Source organism: Vombatus ursinus, unplaced genomic scaffold (genome assembly GCF_900497805.2).
Source record: "Vombatus ursinus unplaced genomic scaffold, bare-nosed wombat genome assembly UNPS02014812.1, whole genome shotgun sequence".
Classification (NCBI taxonomy): domain Eukaryota; kingdom Metazoa; phylum Chordata; class Mammalia; order Diprotodontia; family Vombatidae; genus Vombatus; species Vombatus ursinus.
The window spans coordinates 39,346,021-39,368,568 of record NW_020954590.1 but is presented as its reverse complement, the minus strand read 5'-3'; the positions used below and the strand labels follow the sequence as shown (position 1 = coordinate 39,368,568).

Here is a 22,548-nt window from a genome sequence, read left to right as displayed (position 1 = left end):
CCTTTTATCACCAGGACCATGTTTAAACCCTTTCCTGCTTACTAAGAACTTCTATAGCTCATGAGGCCTCAGAGAATACAAGGTCATCTCCATTCCATAGTAAGGCACTGGAATGGAAATTTTATGGAGGATGTCATATTTATATAGTCTCAGAATATGGCCTATAGGCTGGCATGCATAGATTTTCAAGACTATTTCTGGTTCCCTTCCAAAGGACAGTAGGGAAATAGCAAACTGATCACACCATTTTTAGAAGCAAGAAAAGCTATTAATTTCTGCCTACTATAGACGCATAGGAGGGCAGCTTCATGGCACAGTGGATAAGGTGCTGGACCTAGAGTCAGGAAAACTCACCTTCCTGAGTTCAAATCTGACTTCAGACACTTAGTAGCTCGTGACCCTGGGCAAATCACTTTACCCTGTTTGCCTCAGTTTCCTCATCTGCAAAAAAATGACCTGGAAAAGGAAATGGCAAATCATTCCAGTATCTTTGCCAAGAAAACCCTAAATGGGATCATAGAGTTCAACACAACTGAAACGACTGAACAACATAGACACATAGAGATCTAGCCTTGAAATCAGGAAGACTTGGGTTTAAGGCCTGCCATTGATTACATATTACCTGTCACTTAACCAAATGAGATATCAAATGAGATAATATTTGTAAAAGTGCTTGTCACAGTACCTTGCACATAGTTGGCAGTATATAAATGCTTATTCCTTTCCCCATTTAGCCTTTCAACTGTAAGTTGCAGACTAGTTCCTGAAAGTGTTTCCACACCAGGAGCTCCTTGCATTGATAAAATTATAGGTGTGGATGCCCCTGTGCCATCTCCCCCCAAAAAATACATGCCTGGTATTATAGGCTATGTGCAATTAAAAAGCTATTTATCACTTTTTTTCTCGTCTGCCATTTTTCTAACAAAGCAAGGGAAAATAATTTTTATCATGGAGGGGGAGGGGAAAGAAATAGTCATTTATTTAGCACCTGTTCTGGTTCATACAAATAGTAAGTGTCTGAGACTGGATTTGAACTCAGGTCTTTCTAATTCCTTTATGCAAATTCAAATATTATAGGCCTGAGTCTTTGCAGTTAATATTTTTTCTTGAATAGCTAGATATTCATGGTTCAGTAACAATAATGGTTCCACTTAAAGGGATGTGTTAAGAATTTGCCCCTGAGATAGATATTTTAGCCACGTGCAGTTAGATCATATATATTATCTATAAGTCAGTTATTTCACATGTCAATTTAACATAGTCTATATTTGAGTAATCTATCAATTTTGTTTTGTAAGATGATGAGCTGTAGTTTAATGATCATTTTTTGCTGTTTTCCCTAATAATCCTGGTTGACCACATAAAAACATTTAATGGTTGAATTCATTGTGAATCTTCTAATTTGTTTAATTTTAAAAAATATTTTAAATATAATTCATCTATAAATCCTCTTTGTATTGTTCTAAAATTTAAACAGTGGAAGTCACTAGTTAACGTTCATCTATGTCCTAGCTTCCATAAGGTCAGGAACTGATACCTTACTTTTATTGCCTTTAGTATCTAATGCAGTGCTGTACTCTGTACATAATAGGTGCTTATTAAATGAGGGTTGAATTCAATTGCATTTATAGAATTTAAAGAACTTAAATTGCTTAACATTGCAGATTGTCAAGCTACTACTTCGACATGGTGGAAATGCATTTCAAGCCAACAAACATGGGGAGCGACCAGTGGATGTAGCAGAGACGGAAGAGTTAGAACTACTTCTGAAAAGAGAAGTGCCTCTATCTGATGATGAAGAGAGCTTTACAGGTTAGTTCCACAAGATTGCATGTTAGATCATCTCATTGGCTGGATGTTTAAGATAGCATTATGAATTAGTTCATAATACATAAAATTTGTTGACCTTCTTTGAGTAATGTTAGCAAGTAATTACTTTGATTAGCTTAATGTGCACTTTTTCTTAACGTGTATAACTTGTTGAAGTATATCTGTAATACAGGTCTTATCACTTCTCTCCCAGAGAAGATAGCTCCACTTTCCTCCATCCAAACCTAATTCACAAATACAATTTGAAGGATATATGGCTAGAAAAATAGTTCTTGTGAAGAAGGCATAAGAGTTTTAATGGACTATGAGCTAAGTTCAGAACGAATCAGTGGTATGATATGACAGCAAAAGAAGCTAATAGCATTTTAGGCAGCACTGATAGAAGTATAATGTACACAGCAAGGAAAGTGGTAGTCCCATGGAAATCTGCCTGTAGTCAGACTACATTTGAAATATTGGATTATTGTATTTGTCCCTCAAGGGAAGAACTAGAACCCGGAGGATAGAAGTACAAAACAAACTTCTATTCAAAGAAAAATTTCCTAACAATTAAGAGCATTAGCTTGAAGTCAGGAAGACCTACATTCAAATTCCACTTCTGACAGTAGCTGTATGATCACAGACAAGTCATTTAACTAACTCCTCTAAGCTTCCTTTTCCTCATCTGCATAATTATGAGTTCAGACTATATACAGTTTCTGAGGTCCTGGCTCCAGATCAACAATTCTCTGAATTAAAACTTCAAAAATGGAAAGGAATAGGGACTTAATGTGAGTTTCTTCTCATCAGTGGTGTTTAAATAGAGTTAGATAACCACTTTTCATTAGTTGGGTATTGGTTGGACTACATGACTTCTGAGATACCTTCCGTCTCCTAGGATTCTATAATTCAGCTCCCTAGTTATAAACAGGTAACTTGCAAATGCCCTATTGCATAATCATACTCCTTCTTCATACCTCCTAGCCACTTCTTATCGCCTAGTGAAAGTTGCTCATACCCATAGTATAGCCTTGGGGAATTCTCTCCCTCCTCTTCCCCACATCCTTCTGTTCTTCTCTGGAAGACCTTGCATATCTTGTACTTTTAAACCTGGGCCTGCCTGCCTTTCCTCTTACTTTCATTGCTCACAGTTAAGCTAATACTCCCTAAGGTAATCTTTGCCAAATATACAGATTATTTTTTATAAAATAGCTCTCCCGCCTAGGAATAGGCTGTTTCCCAAGGTTCTTTTCTAAGTTGTCTATTTACAACAGTGTTCCAAATGGTGAGTAGCTTCCTGAGCCAGCCTACAAAAGTTTATTTATCCATAATGTTCCTGGCATTTTTTACTTACATAGTGGCAGAGAATTGGGGCACTTCCATAAAACTGCAAATGGGCCCTGGCCCCCAGCTGAAAGACAGGAACCTTTCTAGATGACACAGAAACGTTTTGGGTTTTTTGGGTTTTTTTAGTGAGGCAGTTGGGTTTCAGTGACTTGCCTAGAGTCACACAGCTAGGAAGTATTATATGTCTGAGGCCAGATTTGAACTCCGGTCCTCCTGATCAGGGGCCGGTGCTCTATCCATTGCGCCACCCAGCTGCCCCAGACACAGAAACTTCTTAAGGATGGTTTGGGTAGCCAGAGGTTGTGCTATTTCCATGATTGGGGAAGGGGAAGTTCCTCCTCTCCCCTGCTGGAAATCCAAGGGAAAGAAAGCACCAAATGCATCCCAAAGGAGGTGGAGCCATTTCCCCCTCAGCTCTTTTTATGGAATCGAAAAACATTTAAGTGCTTACTATGGGCCAAACATTGTGCTAAAATCTTGTCAGACAAATAGAAAAGAGAAATAGTACCTTCTCTCAAAGAGCTTACAGTTCTCTTTGGGGAGACAACACCTATAGGAGTTAAGCTCCTATCTGTAAAAGGCATGGTGGGCCCTAGGATCCTCCTTCACCTTACCGGCAGGATTATAGTTGGTGACTCCCTCTAATTGAAGAAGTGTGAGTGTCCACATCTGTCCCCCACACAAGGGCCTAGGACCTCGACAATTGGGAAAGAGAGATCCTAGTGGGATCTGGACAGGAGATCCAACACCATTCTAACAAGCTCTACTCTCTGGTACTTTTAAAGAACTCATGATGGTATCTATGCTGTTATATATACCATAGGTTGGGCACATCTTCCTGTATAAATCATTAGTCATCTTTGATGTAACCTTCCCAGTCACAGGAATCATCAGTAAAGAGGAATTGTGTCCCCTTAATATGGCTTATGCTCTTCAAGCAAAGGGCCAGATTACATGTGCAGCTCCATGGCAGGTTCCCAAGGCTACTCTGCTACATTAATAGTACTGTTTCCATTATACTTAAACACCATATATAGCATTGTTTCTAGAGGAAAATGAATTCTTGGTTTTGACTCAGCAACCCTGGAACACATTTCCATAATTTATTAGCTTCTCTAATCATAGAATCCAGGGTGCTGGCAAGTCTTTGTTTTTGTATGTTTTTGTTTTTGGAAGTAGCGTGTAACAGAGAGTAGGTAAGGTTGGGGGAAGTTGGTAGCAGGGGAAAAGATTTCTGGACGCCAGTGATTTGTTAATGCTAATGTATAAGAGAAGATATACTATTCAGCATAAGAAGAGGGAGCTGTAGATCAATCCCTCCCTGAATATTGTGAATTAGGACCCATATTCATTTCACCTTACAAGAAGCAAGGATAAAGATTCTCGACCTGATTTCCCTATAACTTACCTCAATTTGTGTGTCAGTCATGATGAATTAAGTGTTTATAAGTAGACAGTTTTTATAAATTCTTTAGTTGGCTTTACATTCCAGGTCTAATGCTTCTTCCAAGTATATAAGTTTAGAATTAAGTATTACTAAACAAAATGCTTTCCCTTCAATGAAAAATTTCATAGATCCTACTTATTTATTCACAGATTCTCCATTATTTGTTTTAATTTTCTAAACATCTCAAAATAAGGATAAAATTTACTGGAGATTTTAAAACCTTTGTTGTTGTTGTTCAGTTTTGTTTTTGGGGGGAGGCAGGGTTTGGTTGGGGGTTTTTTGTTTTTTTTTTTTTTTGAGTCAATTGAGGTTAAGTGACTTGCCCAGGGTCACACAACTGGTAAGTGTGAAGTGTCTGAGGCCAGATTTGAACTCAGGTCCTCCTGACTCCAAGGCTGGAGCTTTATCCACTGTGCCACCTGTTCAGTTATTTTTCAGTTGTGTCCAACTCTTTGTGACCTCATTTGGAGTTTTCTTGGCAGAGACATGGGAGTGGCTTGCCATTTCCTTCTCCATCTCATTTTACAGATGAGGAAACTGAGGCAAACAGAGTTAAGTGACTTTTCCAAGGTCACAGCACTATGAAGTATTTGAGGTTAGATTTGAATTCAGAAAGATGAGTCTTCTTGACTCCAGGCCTGGAGCTCTGTCTACTACCTGCCCTTTGAAACCTATACTTAAGTTTAAATAAATAAGCCTTTAGAAATGCAAGATGCTAGAGACATGGCTAGAAAGCAGTTCATTTGAAAACAATCTGGAGCCATTAGTCAACTACTAACCAATAGAATTCTCAATGTGATATCATCATCAAAAAACAAAAGAACAACTTAAATGGATTAAGAGTGGCAGAGTGTCCAGAAGGAAGAAGGAAGTAATTTTACTCTACTGAACTCTATCCTGGTCAAACCACATCTTGAGTTTTGTTTTCTTCTGGGTGCCCTATTTTAGGAAGGACATTGATAAATCAGAAAGCATCCATACAAAGACAAATAGATAGTAAGTGTCCTCAAGAACAAGAAATTCCTGGAATTCATTAAAGATTAGAAATTATTTGTCCTGGAAAAGAAAAAACTTATGCTGAACATAATAGCTGTCATGTGGAAGAAAAGCATTAGATTCATTAGAATATGAGCTCCTTGAAAACAGGGTTTGTTTTTGCCTTTGAATCGAATCCCCAGCCCTTAGAACAGAGCCTGGCACAGATTACATGATAAATGCTTGTTGACTGAGTTCTTCTGTTTGGACCTCCAGTTCAGAACTAGGAGCAAGGGGTAGAATTTCACAGAGGCAGATTTTGGACTTAGTGTAAAGAAAATCTTACAGTTAGAACTATCCAAAACTACAATGGGCTGCCCCTAGAGGTCTTAAATGAAGTCTGGATGAACATTTATTGGGTATATTGTAGAGATGGTCTCTATACTTTTATGGTTTGGGTTAAATTACCGGTGAGGTTTCTTCTAATTCTGAAATTGTGTGATTTTTGATATGTTTCCTTCCCACTTTTGGCCTTGTTTAAGCTGCTTGTAGTTTTTTAAAAATTACTGAATTTTTTAAAAGCCTTTGAAAATCACATATTTTTAATAAAGTAATAATTTAAAATTTTTTGCTTGGGTATATTGTGTCAGCTTAGTACCTTTTTTCTGAAACTTCAGGGTATAATTAATTCAGCCACTCAAAAGCCATCTACTAAATTAATGTTATGTGTAAAACATTGTGTTTAGAGAGAGAGAAAATTAAGACATTCCCTGCCTTTATGGGGCTTACAGTCTAGTCAGGAGGAATGTGATGTACACAGATAATGCAGCAGTTTGCAGTGATCATATGAAAACTGTGATACAGAATAGACTTAAAAAAGAACATGAAAGATTAAAAAAAAAGACCATTTCCCATTGTGGAAAAGAAACTATGATCCTGTGATAGTCAGATAGGTTTTACTCTTTAAAACATGCTTGTTGGAAATTAAATCTTTAAAATTTTAAAATAGAATCATAATTGTTTCCTTACTTCTCACCATAAAAAAAAAAATCACAGTCAAGAAAGAGGATTTTTTTTAACCACTGTAAACATGTTATGCTAATAGTAATGATAGTAGGAAAGGGCAAAGGATTACTAGGATTCTTTGAGTCACATGTTAAGATGAAAAGAAATAAAGAGAGAAAATAGAAATAGCAATATGATAGAAATAGGCAGTATTTACAAGAGGTTCCCAAATTTAAGGGTTCTCTTCCTGGCCAACTCCCTTAAAGACTGCTGGGTAGAAGCATGCTATTTGCTGTTTTTTTCTTCTGTTTTCTGTTTCTTGTGGTTCCTCCTATTGGTTCTAATTCTTACTTACAACATCACTAATGTGAAATATGTTTAATAGGAATGTATATGTATAGCTATATCAGATTGTGCACTGTCTTGGGGAGGAAGGGGGAGAAAAATTTAAAACTCGAAAGCTTATGGAAGTGATTGTTGATAAATTAAAATAAATTAATAAAAAAAATCTCTGCCAAAAAAAAAAAAAAGACTGCTAGGTAACAAAGTAAACTTGGTTTTAGGAAGACCTGAGTTCAGATACCACTTCAGATAGTTACTAGTCACGTGACCCTGGGCAAGTTACTTAAACTCTGTCAGTCTCAGTTCCCTCTTCTGTAAAATTAGAAAAGTAAAAGCAAAGGTTCAAATGAGATAATATATCTACAACTCTTTGCATACTTTAAAGCTCAATGTAAATGATAGCTTTTGTTGAGACAAAGATGTAAAGGTAGTTCTAGACATAGCCCATCTTGACGTCTGGGACATAGTCTCTGACTTCTGATAGCTGAAGAAAATACAGAGCACATACAGAACAACTTCAACACTTCCTAGGATAGGAGTAATCACATTTACTAACTGCCAGGAAAGAGCTAGTGCCTTGGCTACATATTATTAAAGAGATGGTTAGTAACATCTAGAAAAGGAAATGGTAAACAGAGAGCTCACATGGCTTCATCAAAAGTAGGTCATGCCAGATTAACTTTATTTCCCTCTTTGGACAGTGTTGCTAACCAGAATTCATTATCCCAATTTCTAACTTCTCGACTTTTGTTGACATTCTTCCAGTCACTCATGTTTGCTACCTTGGAACCATCCTCAGCTCTTCCCCCGTCTCTCATCTCTTATGTCCAGTTAGTCGTCAGGCCTTGCCTACCTATACATCTCTTATCACATTTGTCCTCTTCTTTCATTTGACTTGGTCAACACTGTAATCCAAACTTCCATCACCTCTTATGTGGACTTTTTGGGAGAAGAGTGCCAGGATCTCCCTATCTCACTGACGTTGGAGGGTAGAATATATTAACCAAGTGGAAATTAAATGTTCTGTAAAAACCAGTACATAATTGATGAATGTGAAAAAAAATCAAGGTCAGTGAGGCATGAACATTTTTTTGGAAAAAGTATTTGTCTAAAATAAAATATATAATTTAAATAAAGTCCATTCCCCTTCAATGAAAAATGATAATTTCAATAATATTTTCTTATATATCAAGGGAATATCTTTCACCTCAAAGATGTACTTTAATAAAGGTAGATTTTGAAACTGTCAAAGATGACTAACATAAGGCATTAATTTGCAAATAATAAATAAATTTTAAAGTCTAAAAATTATCTTGGATTATAATACTTCGTATGTGTGTGTGTGTATATACACACACATATAAATAATTTCATTTCATCCCCATAACAAGCTTGTAAGATAAGTTGGGCCAGCATTATTATTATTCTTAATATACAGATAACAGCCATGGCTGCTCCCTGGCATGATCCCATTACTTATTAGCACAGAAACCTTGACTAGTTCTGTTTCTGACCTGAGCTAATTTGCTCCACGCTAAGTAGCCTTGGGCCCTCTTTTCTTAGGGGGTCCTTATATTGGTGCCAGACTTGGTACTGACAGTCGATGGGCTTAGCCCTACAGCAACTCAGAACTCCCAAACTCAATAGGTCCACCAGCCCAAACTCCCCAGTAGCAGGGTTTATAGTCATGCATCACAACACCCAGAAGTTTGCCAAGATTTTAGCAAAACGTTTGATCAAATGTTTCATGCTATTCTCTCTCTTTTTTTTTTTTTTTTTAGGCAGTTGGGGTTAAGTGACTTGCCCAGGGCCACACATCTAGTATGACTCAAGTGTTTGGTCTAAGGCCAGATTTGAACTCAAGTCCTCCTGACTTCAGGGCCAGTGCTCTATCCACTGCGCCACCTAGCTGCCTCTCATGCTATTCTTTAGAAAAAGGTAGAGAAGTATGTGCTAAGTAATGGTATAACTAGATGCATTTAGAACTAGTTAAAAGGCAGGACTTAAAGCATGTTCAGTAATGATTTGATGTCAGTCAATCTAGAATGGCATCTCTAGTAATAAGTATGACACAAGATAAGACATGATGGAGACAAAAAGAGGACCAGAAAAGTAGACTGAGAAAATCTGAGAAAGGAAAGGATTCTTTCAACTGGAGATATTGGAGAAGTCTTCATAGAAGAAGTAGAGCAAGTAAGAGGATAGACAAGATTAACATTTCCCGCACTAATTTGGTCATGGAAAACGTTGCTTAAAATATATTGATAGATTTAGTAATGAGATATGTTATGTTTTGTTTTTTTCAGGATAAAGAGAGATCAGAGAAATTTGGGAGGAAAATCTGTAAAATTAAACATATCTTCACACTAAAGATTTGTCATATATTAAGTATGTTTATGTGTTTTTGAAATTTAGTTAATGTTAGGGGTAAGAGAGCCTGCAGAAATAGGATTTCATCAAAGTAGATTAAGCAAGACCAATCATAGGGACAAAGTACTGGCTTAAAAGAGGATCTACTGGAAAAACTACTAGAAAAAAATGGAGTGACTCTCATAACTTTAAGTATGAATATATTGAGCAATCTAGTAACATGAAAAAATGACATTAAATAAGAAAGCAGAACCCATACATTGTCTACGGCTCTGAAACTGTTTCATGAGAAAATTCTGTTAGTGATAGTTTTTCTTTAAAATATTAAAATACCATTGATATTATTAAGTAAAAATAGTGACAAATTAATGGTAGAAAACTTTGCTGTTCCTCTCTCAGACTTGAACTAACATAACAGAAAGATAAAAGAGAAAATATAAAATTAAGCAAGTTATTGGAAAAATTTGAACTAAACAATTTGTGGCACCTTTCAAAATGGGACCACTAAACAGAAATTGAGGGAATAGGGAAAAAGAATAAGTCATACCACTTTGACTAATATAGCAGAATTTACTCCTTTCAATGGAAAAAGAATTGGGTGGCTAGTAGATTTATTTATCTGATAATTTAACATTTTCAGCACAAGACCACTGATTTGTACTACTTTTTTATTTTCAAGCTCTGTTAAAAATTATTTTTTAGTCATTATCTCTAGTCTAGAATCTATCCAGGAAATATGAACTCTTCCTCACTTCCTCAATACCAAATCATTGACAGAAATCTCATAGAAGTAGTACCACATTAGAATGTCAGGATATTTGACTGTCTCTAATTAGCAGCCTGACTTTAAGCTAGTAATTTTTCTGCTTGTTTTGTTATTTGTATAGTAAGAATGATAATAATGCTGGCCCAGCATGTCTAACAAGCCTGTTATGGGGATAAAATGAAATTTTAAATAGATAGATATGTGTGTATATATAAACACACATACACACACACACACATCTACAAAAATGCTTTGAAGGATGAAGTATTATAATTCGAGGTGATATTTAGACTTTAAAGTTCATTTATTATTTGCAAATTAATTAATGCCTTATGTTATTTGACACTTTCAAAATCTACCCTTATTATAGTATATCTTTAAGGTGAAAAATATTCCCTTGATGTATAAGACAATATTATTGAAATTATCATTTTTCATCTAAGGGGAATGGACTTTATTTAAATTATATATTTTTATTTTAGACAAATGCATTTTTCCAAAATAATGTTCATGCCTTACTGACCTTGATTTTTTTCACATTCATCAATTATGTATTGGTTTTTACAGAACATTTAATTTCCACTTGGTTAATATATTCTACCTGAATTTTTGGTCAGTCGAGGTCCCTCACGATATTATGCAAAAAGATCAGTAAATGTCACACAAAAGTATAGAGATTACTTTGCTTTTTGGGTTTTTTTTTATTGTTGGGCAGTGGGAGTTAAGTGACTTGCCCAGGGTCACACAGCTAGTAAGTGTTATGTGTCTGAGGCAGGATTTGAACTCAGGTCCTCCTGAATCCAGAGCTCGTGTTCTATCCACTGCGCCACCTAGCTGCCCCCAAGATTACATTTTTTTTAAGAGAGATGAAAGTACCCAGTTTCACCGTTTAATTTGCATGAGGTCCTTCTAAACCTGACTTGATCAAACTTGATCTGTTCTAAATTTAGATTATGTTAATTGTACATTAAATGTTCAATTTAATGCTCCTAGCTTTTGAATATATGGAAGTGCATTATCACTCCTATGGTGCATCACACCAGTCCATGTCACAGAGATACTTAAAATGCTACATCTTTAGAGAAGTCACCGTCGGATATAACCAAATTTGTGAATTTTAATTTTCTGATAAGAATATATTAAACAAGGGACAGCTAGGTTGCACAGTGGATAGAGCTCCGGCCTTGTAGTCAGGAGGACCTGAGTTCAAATCGAGCCTCAGACATTTGATACTTACTAGCTGTGTGACCCTGGGCAAGTCACTTAACTCCGATTGCCTAACCAAAAAAAAAAAAAAGAAGAATATATTAAATATAACACTCTAAGTTATACTTTTGATAAATAAGTGTGAACTTAACAATATTAAGTAACTTTGATCCAATTAGGCATCGTGTACTTATATATATACATACATATATATACACATACATACATATACATATGTGTGTGTGTGTATATATATGTATGTATGTATATATATATAAGCTTCTGTGATCTTGTTGCAGAACTACCTCGTCTGGCTTATATTCAAAATAAAATCCAGTTCATTGATGCATGGTATGCCTAAATAAGGAGTGCTTTTTATTAAAAACAAGATGTATTTTGCTGTTTAATGTCTACTCTTCTTATCTCACATTCTTCCTTCCATATCACCCACCTTATTCTCTATAGTTAAATGAATTTTAAAAAAAAAGGTAATTCACACAGGGGTAAAAAAAAAAAGTTACTTGTAGCTACTTAACACCCTACTTAGTGCCTTATTCATGTAAATTCCTACCTATAAATACTGTTTTCATGGATACTAATAATTATGATAACTAGGAGGATTGATAGAAAAGTTCTACTTGGAGGAAGGTACCACCAATTCTGCCTGATATTGATTGATAAACAAAATAGATTTTGTTAACTTTATACAGTACCCCTCTTGCAACTCTTTTTTTTTTTTTTTTGAGATGGTGTACAAAGTCAAAAGTTTCAGCCACAAGGAAACTTATGTATCGCTCCTTTACTCTGGCTATTTAATAATCAGCAAAGCAGGAGTGAATTATTGCAGTAAGAATAACATTTTGAGAGGCAGCTAAATGGTGCAGTGGGTAGAGATCAAGCCATGGAGTCAGGAGGACCTGAGTTCAAATTTAACATCAGACACTTGACACTAACTGTGTGACCCTGGGCAAGTCACTTAACCCTGATTGCCTCAAAAAAAAGCAAAAAAAAAATTACATTTTACTTCTTGATCTCTTCTAACCTGATTTACCAAACAAATTAGACATTTATAGGTTCTCCTTCACATCTTGTTTTAAAAAAAAAAAAGCTAAAAAGTTAATTCAGTTGAGGAAATGATAGAATCATGAATTAGACTATTTAAAAAAGGTGTTTAACCTAGATTAATCTTTGCTTATCAATTTAGTCTGCTAGACTTTATAGTTTCAAGCATTATTTTTATATTTTTATCACTTAATATCTCACACAAAAAAAGAAATACTGAAGCATCATTCCCACAGAATATTAATGTATCCCATTGTGTTATATATTATCAAAGTAGATAACTTGAAAATCATTTTCTTCCATACATTTTAATTTCCATTTGACTAATATATTCTGCCTAAATATTAGAGAAATGATTAGATGGGATTCAAAAGTAAAATATTTTGTCTCCGTTTTCATTACTCTCAAAGGAATAAAATCCTTGCCTTTAATACACAAGTAACCTTTTGTAGCTGCATTTTTCTATCACAGGCATTCACCCATAGTGCATTTTATTTCATTTTTATATAGGAAATTTGAAGTTATGTAGCATTCTGCTATGACATTCACGTTATAAAAAATTGTCTATTTTAACCAACTCATAATTTTCTATAATAATGGAGAACAAGGATAGCATAGCTCACTGAAATTCATTCATAACCCCCAAAATTTATTTTGAAAGATAGTTTCAAATTCTTCCTTCATTGCAACTTTACTTGGAGGAAAAAATTGTTTTTATCTCTTTTTATTTCTTTTATCTTCCCTGTGGTATATATTAGCATTAATAAATAGTTTGCTATTTGGTTTTTTTAATGGACCCCAAAATGGGACATAGGAAGAAAAAGAATGAATGGTTTGAATAGTACTAAAGTAGATTCTAATGTTTGTATCCTGAGTAGATAGGATAGTTCTTTGTAGATTGTAGTCATCTAAATGTCTGTTGAATTGAATTGTTTAACTTCTGAGTAATTGAGAGTTAATTACATATTCTTTTTCAGACAAAAATATATTAGGTATGTTGGTAGTTCAGAATTGGCATCTAATGTCAGTATGTTAATTATAAGCAGGAGGCATTATTATAGGATTTCTTAAAGTAACTCTCGAAACAAAGGAAGCATAAAAAAACACAAGAAAAGGTACTGTGTGTATACATATACATATATACATTTATAGACACATGGTTATAATGTGTTTTAGAGCAGCAGTATTAAACTCAAATAGACAGAATAAATTGGAGGTGATTAACAGAAGAAAGGAAGACACTAGTTTAACATTCAGAGCTTTAAGGAAATGTGAGGTTTTAGCTGGGACTCAAAACACAATTAACCTAAGGGGAAAAGGCCATCCTTACTGTGCCTCAGATGTCATGGTATAATAGTGATATGTAGACACAGAATCATCCTCAGTTTACTATATGTCTAGCTAGGTATGTGCAACCTATGTGACACAAACAAGGTTAAGAACCCTACAGTAAAAGGAGTACATCTATGGCTCTGCTATCTAAATCCTGGTGCCTGTTTTGCAATCCCATCCATCAGTTATGCAGAAGTTTTTGTTGGAATTCAACTAAGCAGTCCCCATCTTCCCTGATGTCAATCACTTGTTCTCCCAAACTAATCAAAAGGAGTTTCGTTTTTATATTGTTAGTAGGTGAAACTATTCCTTTAGATTTTTAATAGATCAGAAAACTCTATTTCCAAATGTAAGTGTGCAGATATAAGAATTTTTATACATCATGTTCAACAAATAAGGGAGGAAGAAAGTAAATATCCAGGAAAAGAGAGTGGTAGAAAATGTCAGATGCTGCAAGAGGGGTCGTGAAGGATAAAGATTGAGAAACTTTGACAGTTGAGATCTTTAGTAATTTTGAAGAGAGAAGGTTTAGGTGAGTAAGGCGTCAAAAATAAAAAAGACAGACTGGGAGCCTGGAAGGATAGTAGTGCCCTCAACAGAAAGCAGGAATTTAGGAATAGGTATGTTCTTAGAGGAAAAGATAATTTAATGAGATCTGTAATACAGATCTTAACTTATTCATTTCTGCTTAACAAAATGGGTGAAGCAAAGGGCTTTTAAAAATTACAGCCCCAATAGATCCAGGAGAGATAATTTAAAAATTATTGGACTATCTGAAAGCCATGATCAAAAAAAGAGCCTCGACATCATCTTTGAAGAAATTATCAAGGAAAACTGCCTGATATTCTAGAACCAGAGGGTAAAATAGAAATTGAAAGAATCCACCAATCACCTACTGAAAGAGATCCCCAAAGGAAAACTCCTAGGAATATTGTAGCCAAATTCCAGAGTTCCCAGGTCAAGGAGAAAATATTTCAAGCAAAAATTACAGCTCCTGACCTAGAGTATAGAGCCAGGGCCAGCCAAACCCAGCAGGTGATCTGGGAAAGGAAGAGTGCTGGTTGTGGGGTGGGAGGGAAGATTGAGTAGAGCATTTTCTTCAGGTACTCAGGTTGGGATTCTCCCTGAGGGGCGAGTGCCCTGGACCAAAGAGGAGATTTCCTTCTACTTCAGAAGCAGTGTGTTAAAGGTAGACTACTTCTGCCTTTTAAACTAGAGATTCAGAACATTATTTTATCTAGTATCTCCATTTCCCCTCTACCACTTATCCATTTGAGTCCTCAACTCAAATTTATGACTAATTGGAGATCAGGTAATCACTATAACATTCGCGCCCCCCCCCCCCCCCGATATTGACAAAGCCCAAAAGATTATTTTTTTAAAAAGTTCCTTGTTGGCAGGAATTAGCTTTTTCTTGCATTTATGCATCTAAGTGTGCATGTGTATGAATGAATGAATGTAAAAGCCTAAAGGTTTACTATGTGTTAAGTACTGTGCTGTACCAGGCCACAAGGAGATTATGTTCTAATAAGGAAAGACAGCACACATAGGAGACTGGAAGCCAAGGGAAGGGTCTTTTGGCTTAAGAAGTCAAAGGGTATGTGTATATAGACAGATACATACATTTTTGTAATTTCACATAACTAAATTTTCATATCCTTTGAAATGTGGGAGAATTGAGCTAAGTGTTTTTGTACAGTAATCCTAAAAAAATACTACTATGACACTGGATTGGAAATAAACCTTGGTTCTCAAAAGTTGTGCCACTGGAACATAGACTTTGGAATTTCTAACTTTTGGTTGTATAGGTTTTCAAAATCACTTTTGGGACCTAGATAGGCTCCCAAAAGCCTTCTATTTTTCTCTTATTTGGTTCTAAGGGACTAAACTTGCTGAGCCACAGCTGTCTGTGATAAATTATGATAAATAAAACCTGTGATAAAATCACAGATCTTTGAAGTATTGACTCCTCAGAAATAGATTTGTTATTACATGTACAAGAATTAGAAGTTAGGAAATTAAAGAACAAAGTACGTATCTCAAAAGACACAGATAGATCAATGGATTGATGGACAGATAAGATTCCATTTATTTTGCTAATTTGCTAATATAACCTTTTGGATTGTATTTCTTTTCATTTTATTGAATTTGATTTTTCTAATTTTATTCATTTTTAGTAAATTGGTGTTTATTTATCTAATTAAAAACATCTACCTTTTAAGTTATTGGTCTTTGATACTGAAAAGTATTTCTCTATAAGTATTTAAAAAAACTTTATAAAGCAACACTTCATGATAATACATGAGCTCTTTACTGTAAACAGTCGTGAAGAGGCTTTAGAACTAACACAAGGACTTTATACTAAGCAATTCCATAACATGGACCCAGAAGATAGCAAAACATCATTGTGCTGCTGTCTCCATAATTCATACATAAACCTCAAGTGATTTTTTAAAATTCAGTTTAATTTGAAATTTGATGTTTGCATAGTATGTATTTTTCTGTCATCCTGGTTTTTCTGAAAATTGTCATTTGTTGACTGACAGATTTTCTTTTCTTACTTTAGATTCTGAAGAGGCTCCATCTGTAAATCCTTCTAGTGTTGATGAAAATATTGATTCTGAAGCAGAGAAAGATTCACTAGTCAGTGAAAGTAAACAGTTAATACCTAGTAAAGCCCCTCTTCCTTCTGCTCTTGATGAATATGAATTCAAAGATGATGATGATGAAGAAATAAATAAAATGATTGATGACAGACACATTCTTAGGAAAGAACTACGAAAAGAGAATGAATCTGAAATAGAAAAGAATTTATTTGTAAAGCAAGAAAAAATCTATCCCAAACTATTTAAAAGTAAAAAACAAAAACCATCTAGAGTTCTGTATTCAAGTTCTGAAAGTTCAGATGAAGAGATTATTCAGGACAAAAAAGTTGCTTCTACTACATGTTCTGTCCCTGAAACTTCAACTTCTGATTTAAGATCCAAAAAGGAATATTTAGTTGCAAATGAACATAAACAGAAAGGAAAGGTTAAAAGAAAGTTAAAAAATCAGAACAAAAATAAAGAAAATCAAGAGTTGAAACAAGAAAAAGAAGGAAAAGAAAATTCTAGAGTAACAAACTTGGTATGTAATCCTGTATTAGATTCTCTCGACAAAACTAGAGAAGAAGAAAATTTTAGAAAGTCTTTTACTCCAAAAGATGATACTTCATTACATTTATTTCATATTACTACTAGTAAATCTCCTAAACATCCCTGTGGACTAAGTGAAAAACAATCAACACTACTAAAACAAGAAAACACCAAAACATGTTTATCACCAGGTAGTTCTGAAACATCCTTACAATCTGACCTCATTAGACATGAAAACAATGCAGATTCAGAATTCCTGTTGGAAACTTCTAGTGGAAAATATTGTAAACATAAAGAAAAAAGTAAACATCATCAGAAAGATTTCCACTTAGAATTTGGTGAGAAATCTATTCCAAAAATTAAAGATGAAGATCATAGTCTGTCTTTTGATAATTCAGACTATGCACTGAAAAAGACTGATAAAGAAGGCAAAACATTAAAGAAACATAAATTAAAACATAAAGACAGAGAAAAGGAAAAGCACAAAAAAGAGCCAGATGGTGAAAAAGAAAAATACAAAAATAAAGATGGAAATAAAGCAGTGCAGAGAAGTGTTGAATTTGATAGAGAATTTTGGAAAGAGAATTTTTTTAAAAGTGATGAAACTGAAGATATCTTTTTAAATGTGGATCATGAATTCCTGACATCTGAAAAAAAATCTAAGTTGGAAAAAAACACAAAAGATGACAAATCAAGCAAGGAAAAACACATACCAAAAGAAAGAAGCTTTAAAGAGGAACGAGAAAAAGGAAAAAAGGAAAATGAGAAGTCCTTTAAGGAAGAAAAAATCAAAGAGTTAAAAGAAGAAAGGGAGAGTGTACCAATAGATAAAGAAACAGAATTACTTCCTTTGGGTGTAAGTGTTAAAGAAGAATCGATGGGATTGCATTTAATAGAAAAGGAGACAGAAATTGATAAACAAGAAAAGAATATGAAAGAAAATAAGGACAGACCTGAGAAACGTCTTCAGATTAAAGAAAAAGACTTGGAAAAGAATGACAGAAAAAATTCTGAAAAAGAAAAAAAGATAAAACATGATCATAAGCCAGAGAGAGACAAATTAGATTTGAATGAATGCATAGAAAAAACAAAAGAAAAGGACAGAGTAAATTCACACCAGGCAGAAAAATACCATAAAGAAAGTGAGAAGATAAAAAATATTGCCACAGTTAAAAAAGCTGATGACAAAGAAAAAAGTAGAGATAAGATGGATAAAAAACATGACAAAGAAAAAACTGAAAAAGAGAGGCATCTAGGTGAAAGCAAAGAAAAACACTTCATAGAGAAAAAAGGTAAGCTATCAGAGAAAGATAGTGAATATATTAAACTTGAAAAAAGTAGAACAAAAGAAAAAGAAAGGGAGATTGAGAAAAGGGAAAAATCTAGAGATAAAGAAAGTTTATCTTTAGCTGCTTCTAGGCATGTACAGGAAGAGAGAAGGTCAACTTCCACAGAAGGCAGTAAAACACTGCATGAAAAACTTTCATCCCTTAAAGAAAAAACAAAAGATGAACCTTTGAAAACTCCTGATGGAAGAGAAAAAGATAAAAAAGATAAAGATATAGACAGGTATAAAGAACGAGATAAGCACAGAGATAAAATACAACTCCATAACTTACCCAAGCACAAATATGAAGTAGATAAACCTAAACCTAAATCATTATTGACTCCGAAAGATACTCGACCAAAAGAAAAGAGATTGGTGAATGATGATTTAATGCAAACAAGTTTTGAAAGAATGCTAAGCCTTAAAGATCTAGAAATAGAACAGTGGCATAAAAAACATAAGGAAAAAATTAAGCAAAAGGAAAAGGAACGATTGAGGAACCGTTCCTGTTTAGAACTCAATAAAATAAAAGATAAAGAAAAAGCAAAAAATACACTAGCAGAATCAAAAAGTAAAGAACTAATTAGGTCAAAGAGTTCAGAGTTGTCTGATGTTTACACAAAAGAGAAACATTTAAAAGATGCTACAAGTAACAGATCTCAGTCTGTAGACACAAAGAACATAACGAATGTCGGGAAGTCATCTTTAATTATAGATAATAATTTAAGCAGATCTCCTCGATCAGAAAGTGAAAAAACAGGCCTCAGCTCTAGATCTGTATCAATGATTTCAGTTGCTAGCTCTGAAGATTCCTGCCACACTACAGTGACAACCCCAAGACCTGTAGTTGAATATGATTCTGACTTTATATTGGAAGGTTCTGATTCCCAAATGTCCTTTTCACAATCACCATTTTTGCCAGTTGCCAAGTCTCCTGCCCTTCATGAAAGGGAATTGGACAGTGTAACCGAATTGCCAGAGCGGATTAAATTACCATATGCAAACAGGCTTCCAACATCTCATCTCAGGTCATCTTCTGTAGAAGATGTTAAGCTTATTATTAATGAGTGTAGACCTGTCGTGGAAGTTCGAAGATGTAGCATGCCACCTGTCATTTCAGAACATACAAAACAACTTCAGACAATGTCAGAAGAAAACAATCAAAGTAGGTTACTGGCTGTGCCAAGTCATACTTGCAGTTCCCCTAAACATGAAGTGTCTTCTTGTAATGTGCCTGAAAATGACCTTTCAAAAGTATCTAACTTACATTCCAGTTTTGCTACTTCTCCAGTTACATCTTTCAACAGTAAGCATAGTTCATCAGATACAAATGTTATCAAAAGTACTACTCAGATGAGCCCTATAGGAGAAAATCCTATGCATGTAGAATCATGTAATCTAATTAATATGACTCAACAAAATAAATCTTGGGAGATACTTGTTGAAAGACAGGAGTCATTAAGCACAAATGATTTTAACTGTTCAAGTTATAGAGTACCTGATCAAGATCCAGTCATCCAGGGATTGTGTAATCCTGACAACAGAATATTAAAGGAACAGAATACATCTGAATTATTACCTCAACATCAAACTGAAATCCAAGGAAATTCAGGTGCTCAAGATTCAGCATCTTTTATGCCTTCTCAGCCACTCTGCTCTTTCCATGGCCAGTCATTCTCAGATGCTGAAAGTATTTCTAAACATATGTCTTTGTCATATATTGGTAATCAAGAGTCAACTTTTCAACAGAAGATTCTAGTCCAAAATAATTCTATTTTAGACACAGATAATAATTTCAAAAAAGATTTGGAAAATACTTTTTTTCCAACCGATGGTCAAAACACAGATGCATTTGTCACTGTGTATACTGAAAGGACCATTCAGAATATATCACCAAATTATGAAAGGACTAATGCCTTGCCCACAGTACCATCAGAAAAGGACTTTCTTGGAAATGATGCCTATTCACAAATAAATACACATCCTTATTCATTTAGCAAACTTACTTATAAAACTTCAGACAGTCATGAAGTTGATAGCACAGCTGACGCTCAGGTTATTTCACACGAAAAAGAAAAACTTGAGAATTCAGTTTTAATCAAGTTAGCTAATAAGTCTGATGTGGATCTTGGTGAGCTAAATGCAGGAATGTCTAAAGGAAACCTACATGAACAAGATAGTTCAAAAAAATATAGTGAAAGTAGAAAAGGATTTCTGTCCACAGAAGATGAGGAATCACAACAAAGCACTTTATCAAATCCTGAAAGTCACTCACAACCATCTGGTCAAGCAGAAGTACATAAATGTAGTCAGTTAGTTAAAATAGAGGTAGAAGAAACTGCCGAAGATGATAAAACTGATCATCAAATACCTCAAAGGATAACTAGAAACAGAGCAAATATAATGGCAAATCAGAGTAAACAGATCCCTATTAGTTGTGTGTCATTGTCTGAAAAAGATAATGAATCTGCATCTCCTAGAGGAAGAATAAGGTTAACTGAGGAAGATGATGCTCAAGTCCACCATCCACGGAAAAGGAAAATGTCACGTGTGCCTCAGCCTGTGCAAGTGAATCCCTCTTTACTGCAAGCAAAAGAGAAAACTCAACAGTCTCTGGCAGCCATTGTAGATTCTCTGAAATTAGATGAGATTCAGCCATATAGTTCAGAGAGGGCAAATCCGTATTTTGAATACTTGCACATAAGAAAAAAAATAGAAGAGAAACGCAAATTACTGTGTAGTGTTATTCCTCAAGCACCTCAGTATTATGATGAATATGTGACATTTAACGGATCATACCTCCTGGATGGAAACCCTTTAAGCAAGATTTGTATTCCTACTGTAAGTAACAGTTTTACTTGATAAAATATACTTTGAATATATCAAGATATTCCTTAGATACAATCTAATAATGTGTGCAAATTTGTGCTTCATTTAAGGGAAAGAACACTTCTAATAAAGGAGTGTCTTCTGGATGGCAAATATCTGAGATGAGTTTTTACTATGTAATAAGCCACTGGTTGCTTCAAATAAGTAAATGTAACTTTTCTAGTCACTGTTTTGTAGTTTACAGATGCTTCTGAGAGCTCTAGCCAAGACAGAAGGTTTAAAAAAGAGTAGTTCATTTCATTCACCAGAGATTATATGAAAAAATTTTGGTGAAAAGTTAGAGAAGAAGGATTGTATTTTCATTTTCACATGAGACAACAAGTGATTTTTGAAATCTTGTTCCAGAGGTTTGTAAAGGAAAAAAAAAGGAGGAGAGGGAGAAAAGGTTTTAAGTATTATATTTATTACTTTTATTAACTAAAATTTCTGACACATTTCAGGAAACCCTAAATAAGAATTAAGTTGTAGTTTATATGACTATAGGGCAAACAAATGAAATAGTAATCATTTTATGAAGATCCTCAAAAATGTAAAAGTAATTATTTTTGTTTCATTCCAAGAGACCTTCTGTTCCCCTAAAGATTTTTTTTAAAAAATGAAAGAAAAAAAGAAATTTACCTAAAATAACTACTCATCTTAAAACTTGAAAGTATAAGTAAATTTTATATTTCAATAATTACAGGTGAAACTTTTGTGTAGTTTCTTCATGCTAAAACATACACCTCAATGGTATTTTAATGAGCTGATTTATGGCGCCATCTGCTGTTTATTCAACATATTTTTGATGGTCTCCCATTTGGCTAACAGATCGATCACTACCATCAGAGCACATCCCTTGTTTTGAGGTTTTGTTAGTTAGCCTTATGGTCAGCATGATAATATTTTTCAAACTGAGCTACCAAGAACTGATGTTTTAGAAACTGAAAACACGTAGATGATTCTTCAATTTGCCTTCATCCTTTTTAAAACTATAGGAATCTCTCTCTCTCTCTGTCTCTCTCTCACACACACACACACACACACACACACACACACACACACACGTCTCCTGTACATAGAGTACTCTACTAAGTGCTAGGGAGATATATGATTTAGATGATAGCAGTAATCACAGTTGACATTTATATAGATTTTTAAGGTTTTCAAAGCACTTGATTCAGCAATATCGTTTCTCAGTGACATCACTTAGACATTGTAACTCAGCCCACCAAAAACACTTGAAAACTCTGCAGTTACTCATTTATGACATTTTTCCTACGAAACAAATTGCAGAACCATCGACTTCTAGCAAGATATGCCAGTATAATTGTCATGACAGCATTCTGATAAAAGTTTGAGTGGAGATAAAGCATGACAGAAAGATGCATTCAACTTTGTCATGTTACATTGCTGTTGTATCCCAAAATCATGTTTACTTTAAAAAAAATTTTGTAGTTCACTTATATATAAAACATGAGACATATTGTATCTTAATATATCCTCTTCTCTTTTTTCTGAGTTAGGTTTTCCACACCCTAGGCTATCAGAAATTACTTTT

At 34.5% G+C, this 22,548-nt stretch overlaps 1 protein-coding gene across 3 annotated transcripts in view; it reads left to right on the top strand.

The window, feature by feature from the left end:
- LOC114053839 (ankyrin repeat domain-containing protein 12-like) overlaps positions 1 to 22,548 on the top strand; it is a 190,164-nt gene that overhangs the window by 146,628 nt on the left and 20,988 nt on the right. For all 3 annotated transcript variants that reach the window (XM_027876962.1, XM_027876963.1, XM_027876961.1), the window contains 2 exons: positions 1,665 to 1,812; positions 16,228 to 20,963. In XM_027876962.1, the coding sequence (XP_027732763.1) occupies positions 1,665 to 1,812; positions 16,228 to 20,963 (4,884 nt within the window). The remainder of the gene's footprint in view (positions 1 to 1,664; positions 1,813 to 16,227; positions 20,964 to 22,548) is intronic.